This window comes from Microtus ochrogaster, chromosome 1, assembly GCF_000317375.1.
Source record: "Microtus ochrogaster isolate Prairie Vole_2 chromosome 1, MicOch1.0, whole genome shotgun sequence".
Classification (NCBI taxonomy): Eukaryota; Metazoa; Chordata; class Mammalia; order Rodentia; family Cricetidae; genus Microtus; species Microtus ochrogaster.
Genome location: NC_022009.1, coordinates 102,846,573 through 102,856,136, shown reverse-complemented (window position 1 = coordinate 102,856,136; position 9,564 = coordinate 102,846,573). Strand labels below are relative to the sequence as shown.

Sequence of the window (9,564 nt, the reverse complement as noted above, 5' to 3'; positions counted from 1 at the left end):
TGGACTTCATTAGTTTTGGTAGACATTTCACTTTGAAGAAGGGACTACCTATAATATAGAAACTATGCATAACCTGCTATAGAACAGTCAGGAAATGGTATCTTATTAATTTAGGGCCCATGCTTAGACTAGACTTCATTACCTTTGTTCATTACCTCCCATTATATATATAATCTAGAAACAAAGTGTGTTGTGTGTATTCTCTCTTTCTCTCTCCCCCCCCGTGTGTGTGTGTGTGTGTGTGTGTGTGTGTGTGTGTGTGTGTGTGTGTGTAGAATGGGACCTTTCATCATAGTACTCTCTGTATTTAAAAAAAAAACCCTATAATCATCTTAACCCCAATATTGGAACTTCAACCTGCTCAGACATCTTGCTGCTTACAATTGACAAAGACAAGGTCTGGCATCGAAAGATATTAGGACCTTAAGACAGAATCTGCAGGGGCTGAGAGCCCCTTATGATACTGGGTGAACAAACTAAAAGAGGCTTAGGTAGATGTGTGACAGACCCTAAGGAGAACTGGACTTAGCTGTGGACTGTGGGGGCAAGTTGGGGACCTAGAGAACCGCCGTGCTCTAGGGCAAAATGAAAAGCAAACTGAGGAACCCTCACGCAGCAGATCCATCAAGGGCTCTGCTTCTCTTTGTGCGACCATGGAGGTCACCTCACTGGATAGCAAACTTTGATCAGCTTGGGGACAGTTGCTGGAATGAAAACTGCAGCATTTGCCCATTCTCTTCTATCTTTTCTTTCTTAAGTAACAGCTTCTGTGAGACTGGCAATTGACAGTTACCTTTCCGTGCAGACTGCAGTATATGCTAAGAGGCTAGCTGTGACAAAAGTGGGAAGCGCAGCAAAAGCTTCACTTGAGTGGAATACGAAGCCAGATTAGACTGAGGGTCTCCTTCGTGCAAGTAATGACCAAAAACATAATGTTTTTTATAAATCATGAGGGACTTATAATAGGAGTTACGTTTTTATTGCTATGGACTTTGCATGGGAGAGTAATCAATTCTTTTTAAGAAGTGGTGGGAAGAGAGTTATTTGAGAGGAATATGAAAGATATATAGAGGTTGATAAAGGTCACGGGTCTGACATCTTTGGAAGAGTGGGCTTTGGTCTGAATGCTGTGTCGTCCTAAAATTCAGACACTGACTTCCTGACTGCCAACAAAGTTTGGAGACTGAACCTGGGGGTATAATTAGATCATGAGGATCTGTGTCTTATAAAAGACCTCGGAGAGCCAGCTCAGCCTCCTTTCTATCAGGAGCACAAGTATGTCCATTGGTAGACACGGGCAAGGGATGCCCAGCAGACTCTAGGTCTGTTGGCACCTTGATCCTGGACCACTCATCCTCCAGAACAATGAGAAATAAGTTTCTCTTGTTTCTAAGCTAACAAGTATAGACTTTTTGCTAAAACATCTGGAAAAGACTAAAGTAGGCTGCAGGGGTTAGTGCGCGGAGAGTTGAAATTTGCGATGTGTTTGTGCTCAGTAACACATTATAGCGAGAGTGTTGCTGTCATGGAGCAAATGCCTAGGAATAAGACCAGGGCGATAAAGTGAATCTGAAAATGAGAAGGTTCATTAACACCATCCCAATATAGCCATTATTAATAAATCATGTTATTTAAACCAAAAAGTGATAGCGGAGGCTGGAGAGATTGCTCACGGGTTAAGAGCACTGGCTGCTCTTGCACAGGCTCTGGGTTCAGTTCTCAGGATCCACGTGGTGCTCGCAACCATCTGTAACTCCAGCTCCTGGGGATGTGACGCCCTCTTCTGGCTTCAACAGGCATTGCATGTATACAGTGAAAAAATATATACACACAAAACCGTTTCTTGTTCAAGGTTTTCCAGCTACACTGGCTTTTTTTTTTTTATAGTTTGCAAGAAAGCAAAGTTCCTTTTTTTCCTGGGCTTTTACAGGTAGGGTTTATCGGATTGGGGTTCTGAATCGCCTTCAAATCTCAGATAAAAGAACAAGTCCTTGCAAGTAACCGTCTTGCCTTTCATTTCTTTTTTTCTTTCTTCTGTATATTGTCTTGGCCCAACAACGTTTATTAACTCCATTGTCTCAGTGAACAAAGTAGATTGTCCAGAGCACACCAGAGGCCCTAGCCCATACTTTACCTTCCAGATGTTTTTCAGAGGGATGAATTCAGATAACGGAATTGAATTAGAATCAGTTCTGTTGACCACGTACGCCAGCTACTGGTTTTAGCGTATTTTACATCATTAGTTAGGCATTTTTTTAGATTCAGATTCCCGAAGCCCCTTTCAGCACCTACGTTTTCTTCTCTCCTGAATGTGTCTCTCGCCTCCTCCTAGGATTTTAAAGGAAACAACCTGTCGGGTCGCAGCGCGCATGCTCTGCCGGATGTGCGCATGCGCTGGCGGGTGCACACGCGCAGTCCTCCCAGTGCGCCGGGTCTGTCTGCCATGGCGGACGCCGGCGGAGAGGTGGCGGCGGTCCCCGCCTCCGGGCCGGCCGACGGTCTCGGTAATGGAGCGGGCTCGACCCCCGCGCAGCCCAACCACCCGCTGTCGCGCAAGCTGCACAAGATCCTGGAGACGCGGTTGGACAATGACAAGGTAACCGGAGGGGGCGGGGTCGGGGGCCCCGGGAGGAGCGGGGAGACGTTAGCTGTGCACCGGTGTTTGTGCGCCGCCCCTGCTGTGCTCTTTACACGAACACCTACCCGCACAGCCTCCCCGACCCTTCTAGAAGAGACCGGGCAGCTCTTCTCCGAGCTGGCTGTCCCTTCTGCAGCGTTGAGTAGCCAGGCATATACGTGGCACACACGCACACGTAAAGCGAGAGCTGTAAAGCGGTGGATAAATACGTAGGTCAAGTGGAAATAAGCGGTCAGCAAGAATTTGACTCTACGTATTTAAGAACAATCCTTAAAATGTTGACTGAAATGTAAAGCTCGGGACTAGATAGGATTGTGACATGCTACAAATTATGGATTGAATAGGATGGCTTGGAATACCAAGCTCTGTGTTTGAAGAAGAAACTACAGAGCACTTCCCATAAATCAGCCTTAATCCCGCAAAAACAAACCGGAACAGAAACAACGTCGTGGTCGTTGATTTGTGTGGTTCACTGCCAGTGTGATCAATAACAGCTTTTTGAATCCCGATGAGACGACGTTACACCCAATAAGAGTGCACAGCAACTCTAAAACTGCAAACCCTGGTGCAAGGATTGATCTGCACAAAGAGCTCATTTCTCCAGCCCCAGACTGCCTGACACACAGCAGCGCTCCAAAACTTGAATGAATTGAGCTGTCGAGTTTTGCCTCGCCCACCCTATTTGTCTTCACTTCTTCAAACAGCTCAACAACATTTTTGCAGGGAAACCACTTCCACAACCAACAGAATGAATAAAATGCTCTCCAGGAGTCCACTGAATCCAAAACATTGGTGTTTGTATTACAGAAGTAAACATTTCTCATTGGCAATAATGTGCCAGTTGTAATGGTTCCTGTTTTAATTAATGAAGGTGTTTGAACCGAGTTACGATGATTTAAAATTCACTTTCCAAAATCAGTTTCTTTTGCACCAACCTAATATAAACGTCCATATTTTTATCTCATGAAAGGTGCTGCCTTAACTGCCTATACTTTGTTGCTTCAGTTACCTAAATCTCTCAGGATATATACTAATTGCATACGGAATCGCTGTCGAAGCAATTCTGCTGTATATTACCTTGTACATATATGATTATATGTATATATATAAGTTTCTGTGTTCTGGAAATAAGATTGCTGCTTAGTAATTAGAAAGATGGACACTGTTGGAGTCATTTACTGGAAATGAGTCCATTAAAAATAATTTCACTGAGCTTTGACCGGGTTATCAGGAACCGTCTAAAAGTCAGCCCTGGTGATTTTCCTCTGTTGTCCCTCGCGCAGGAGATGTTGGAAGCTCTCAAGGCACTTTCAGCTTTTTTTGTGGAGAATAGTTTGCGGACTCGGAGAAATTTACGTGGCGATATTGAGCGTAGGAGCCTGGCCATCAATGAGGAGTTTGTGAGCATTTTCAAGGAGGTGAAGGAGGTAAGGAACTGCGTTTCGCCTTTATAGGGAGCTATGTGTTTGCTGTTTTGATGTTTTTTAACATTAAATTGCAGTGTTAGCTGATAATGTAAGTGATCAAAGAGAAACCAACATAACTCCATTTTTATTTGAATTATTGTGATTTCTGTATTCTTTACCTCTATTAAAAAGTTGTAATGTTTATTTTGAGAAATTATCTTAGGAATTGTAAGTTTTTGGTCTGTTTTGTTTTTTTGAAAGAGAATTTCTCTCTGGCTGTTACGGAGCTCACTCTGTAGATCAGGTTGGCATTGAACCCACAGAGATCCGCCTGCCCCTGCCTCCAAATGCTGGGAATAAAGTTGTGCAACACCACCACCCAGCCAGGAATTGTAACTTCTTAATAAAAATATAACATTTCTCTGAATGGTTTTCCATAGGAAATATTTTCCCATTTCATGCACTGCTCAGATGATCTTTTCTTCATTGGAGATTGATTAGTATTGAGTTACTTTTGTTATTTCCTAAACTACATAAGTTTTTTGTTTTGTTTTGTATACAGTGTTCTGCCTGCATGTATGCCTGCATGCAAAAGAGGACACCAGATCTCATTACAGATGTGGGCCACCATGTGGGTGCTGGGAATTGAGCTCAGTACCTCTGGAAGAGCAGTCAGTACCCTTAACCTCTGAGCCGTCTCTCCAGCCCTCAGCACTGTGTGTTTTAACTTTGTGTAGACATCTTTGAAAAGTACAGGTTCATCAGAGTTGTTACCTATACATTCCATTCTTGGCTAAAATTTAAGTTTTCATTTGCTTAGAGAATTCCTGACTATCCTGTGTGTGTTGTACGTTTACTATTTTGTGCTATGATTTTTTTTCTTTTTTCAATTTTAAAAATTGACAGATAAAAATATATATACAATTCTACATATACATATAAATTTGAAGTAAGTATAAATTTGAAGTGGTTAGGTCTAGCTAATATATCTATTACCTATGTAGTTATTTTTATGTTGATGTATGCAAAATAATAGTCACCTGATAAGATATTTTTGATTTTTATATACCCTCTAAAAGAAGTGGGCCAGTTTTTTTACACCTTTATAACAGTAGATATTCTTTTTAATCATTTCCAACTTGAAATATGGATTCTCCTTTCTTTCATTACAGATACTTATTATACATAATGATGGATTTCATAAAGATCTTTTGTTATGCTTTGACAAAACAATAGAAACTATGGAATTTGGCCTAAAAAGGGGAAATGTCTTTATGTTATGTACATAGTTGATACTCTTTTTTTCCCCTTTCAGGAACTCGAAAGTATTAATGAAGATGTGCAAGCCATGAGCAGCTGTTGTCAGGACATGACAAGCCGGTTACAGGTGTGTCATGGTGGCTGGGTTTCTTTCAGAAATGTCAGGACATCTAGCATGTATGTAGGAAGTCTGTATGTAAGTGTCATAGTTTTAAAAGAGCCCAAATACATAAATGAATGCCCTTGTGGGTTTTTTTTTTTTTGTGATGGCTTCTTAATATTAGTTAACTCCAAGAGCCTTTATATTTTGTCTAAGCTGTGAAGAGTGATCTGTAGACTGTTGGTGAGTCTTTCAGATCTCTACTGCCGGAGTCCAGCAGGAACAAGTTCTTTAGGAACTTGTAGCAAATACTTAGAGGAAAACAGCAAATTCTTCAAAAATATAAATTTCTGTACACAAGATTTATCATAGAATAACAAATTTTCCTCGGGTTCTCTCTAGCTGATGGTTAGGTCTGTACAAGGTAAAATGTCTTCATGTTAGACTACAGAAGGGTAGAAGTTAAGCTTTAAGGGAAACTATGAAGCAATGCAGGCATTTGGAGACACTGTGGGACGTGGAGACTCAGTTGTAGCGGAGTGTCTAGAGCTGCCATGTTCAACTGTATTCCTAAGAGTCAGTGGCACACTGAACCACGGTTCAGTATTTCTTAAAAATATCACTAGAAGTCAGGTGCCGTCATTCTCCAACAGGATGTTTAGGAAGCAGAAAGACAGAATTCCAACTGAGAATAGACTTTGCAGGAAGGAGGTAGAGGCTTTAATTGCCTCCAGGTCCAGAGACCTGATCCACAGAAGCTGGACTCTTCACTGTACTGTTACAGCACGAAAATGACCCGCTCCCTTGAGATGCTTAGTCTAGCTTCTCTTTTAACTGGCTGACTCCCTCTGCTCTGCATGTTGTTGTCTGTTACCGTGTACTGTATGGTGTGCATTGGCTGACTTCCTCTGCTCTGTGTGTTACTGTCTGTTAGGGGGCACGGTACAGTGTGCACTCACTGGAGACTTAGTTTGTTCATAGTTCTGGTTCAGTGTCTTTGTATGACATGGACCCTGTGTCCCTCCCATCCTTGGCCATTTGTTTTTTCTTTCATTGCTGTTGCCCTAAATTTTTTATTACATTAATTTCTGTATTATTTTTTTGTGTGTATCCATGGTATATGTGTGTAAGTTGGAGAACAATTTTGTGAGTTGTTTCTCTTCATTTACCATGTAGGTTCTGGAGAGCAAATGCAAGTCTCCAGGCTTGCAACCAGGTCTATGTCCAGTGCCTGTGTCTTCCAGCTCTGAGACTTCATTCCCATCACCTGCACTTTTGTGCCCTCTGTAGACCAGTGATTTAATTCATAGCCCCATTTAGAGGTCTCATGGTGTGCAGCTCACAGGTCCACAACTGAAGCCATGTTCTTGCCCTCAGATTGCTCTCCCAGTACTTTTGCTTTGCTAAAAAACATTCAGATACTATCATCTTCTGTGTTCTAGCATCATGCACGTGTTGAGACCTTTGAGGGAGCACGCCTTGTAAAGACAGCTCATGAGCCTTGAAATATCCATGCCAATTACCTGAGCCTTTTGAGCTCTTTGCCATTTGTCCAGATTCCAGGAAGGGTAATACTAGTTTAATGCAATTATAATATACTGAAGTTCTCTGTATTTATAATTCCAGGCAGCAAAAGAACAGACTCAAGATTTAATAGTAAAAACCACTAAGCTTCAAGCGGAAAGGTAAGTGTTTCTTTATCCAGTCACCTCCTTACTGAAGCAGATTAAATGGAACGTGGTAAATAATGCTATGTCAAATGAAAATAAAGCACAGGTGACTCAAGGTTAACAGAGGACCCAAGTTTCTAAACTTTATCTAATAATAATTTTAACACAAAAATCATTGGGAACATTATACCTGGTTCTTAGTTTTTAGAGATTATTTCTGTTTTGGAGTGGAGGTCACTGGTATTTGGAATCAGTTGTAATGATAAGGCATGTGATCAATCAGGATGGCAGGGACACCATTTTAATGAATGAAACCACGGGGAGACTGATTCTCCTCGTGCCTGATAAGTGGTGCTAAAGAGACGTCGAAAATCAGCTCCGAAGAAGGTTGTAAGTAAAATGGTTAGTTTCTGTTGTTTCAAGGAATTTTATGATGCTTGGAATTACTTTAAACCTGTGAAACAAGTATTGGTGCTTTATCTAAAAATTCAAACATATAAGATGACTTTTGGATAATAGGACATACACCTTTTAGCTCTGTGTAGAGCTAAATCCAGGTATTTATTTCAAACACTAATGGAACCCCTTAAAATTAACTACACAGAGCCACCATGCCCAGCTGTATATCCACCACGCCCAGCTGTATATCCACCACGCATACAGTTCCAGATCCAGGCTTCACACACCAGGAGTGTTGAGTTGCTGCTCAGGCAGCTCTGGCAGTGAGTGACTGGCCTTTGGATGGAAACCCTTCCAGTTCCATGGTCCCTGCAGGCTGCCTTCTAGTGTAGAGCATGCCTTCTCCTAATTGCCGGCTACCCCACTTAGGCTACATCCAGATGGAAGAGTTTACAGTATTGTTTTTATTGTTGAGCAGAAAGAGTGGTGTATTAGGGTTCTCTATACATAGAAAGACTTATTAGAATGACTTACAGACTGTGGTCCAGCTAATCCAACAATGGCTGCCTATGAGTGCAAGTTCCAAGAATCCAGAAGTTGTTCAGTCCATGAGACTGGATGTCTCAGCTGGTAGATGCTGGGATCCTGAAGAAGTAGACTGTAATATCTACTAGCAAGGGAAGAACTTGCTAGCAAGGCAAGAGCAAGCAGGTAAAGAGAGAGCGTCCTTCTTCCCCATCCTCATATAGGCTGCCAGCAAAAAGTGTGGTCCAGAAGGTCAAAGATCTGGATTAAAGGTGTGTCTTCCCACCTGAAAGGTCCAGATTAGAACCGAGTCTTGCAACTTCAAATGATTTAATTAAGAAAAAAATCCCTTATAGGTGTGGCCAGTTATTTGGGTTTAGTTAATTCCAGATGTAGTCAAGTTGACAACCAAGAATAGCCATCACAAGTGGGGAAAGCCAGAACAGAGACATGACCTATTTTTTTACTCTCATTCTAACATAAATTAATTCTAACAAAAAAAATAACATAAATTCTAATAAATAAAGACGAACAGAATTAACTTTTGTTGCTATGTATTTCATGTGATATATTAATGACTAAGAGAAACTGCTTGAAATCAAGAGCACATCTCTGTCTTGGAAAACGGCCTTTGTGAGAGGCTGTGTAAGTTAGTAATACAGGTACCATTTGTGAGCATAGTTCTTCCTTTCCAGAATGAGCAATACCTTTCACTGCATGCAGACCTGCAGGGCAGTATCAGCTAGCTCTGTTGCCGGCATGCCTGAGGAGCTTAGTCATGTACCTGCTGATAGTCCTGCAAGGCTTTCAGAGATGTTGAGACTCTTTCACTAGTCAGGGACATCATTTCCTTTGTAGTTGTACAAAAGCATAATCTATTTCGTTTTTCTTGTTATAGCCAAAGACTAGAAATCAGAGCGCAAGTAGCAGATGCCTTTTTATCCAAGTTCCAGCTGACTTCTGACGAGATGGGTCTTCTCAGAGGCACAAGAGGGGGCCCTGTCACTGAGGTGCGTGTGCTAGCTGTTTACAGTGTAGCAATTACAAATGCTACAGAGATGAGATTTTAAAAGCTAATTTTCCCATCTAAATTTGAGGTTAAGGCATGTATATTAATTAGTTTTTGGTTTTTGTTTATTTCGAAGTTATTCATGTTTTTTGAAGTCAAAGTACAACCTACCTAAAAAATCCAAACAACAACAGAAAATTCTCCATTCCCCTTTTCCCACCTCTGCCCTTTGTGAACTAGTTCTACTTGTTAACTGCTCTTGTACAGATTGTATTTATAGATCTGTGTTTAAAAGGATAGATATTCTTTATTCATTCTGGTGTGGTATCATACGCCTTTAATCCCAGCATGCTGGGGACCAAGGCCGGTGAACTCTTTGAGTTTGAGGCTAGTCTATCTACAATGGGTGTTTCTGAAATAATACAGGATTCAGCCTGTTACATCACCTTTTTCTGTGTAAACAATGCATATCTATGTTTATTCCCGATTTGACCGGGATAACAATACATTGCTTACTTCCATAACTTTTTGTGTTTCTTGGGGTTTTTTTTGTTTTT

General features: G+C 41.4%; 1 protein-coding gene across 1 annotated transcript in view; it reads left to right on the top strand.

The window, feature by feature from the left end:
* The first annotated feature begins 2,443 nt into the window (after window positions 1-2,443).
* Cog6 (component of oligomeric golgi complex 6) overlaps window positions 2,444-9,564 on the top strand; it is a 43,155-nt gene continuing 36,034 nt past the window's right edge. The window contains exons 1-5 of the mRNA XM_005343962.2: window positions 2,444-2,596; window positions 3,922-4,065; window positions 5,360-5,431; window positions 7,031-7,089; window positions 8,897-9,008. Coding sequence (XP_005344019.1) covers window positions 2,444-2,596; window positions 3,922-4,065; window positions 5,360-5,431; window positions 7,031-7,089; window positions 8,897-9,008 — 540 coding nt within the window. The remainder of the gene's footprint in view (window positions 2,597-3,921; window positions 4,066-5,359; window positions 5,432-7,030; window positions 7,090-8,896; window positions 9,009-9,564) is intronic.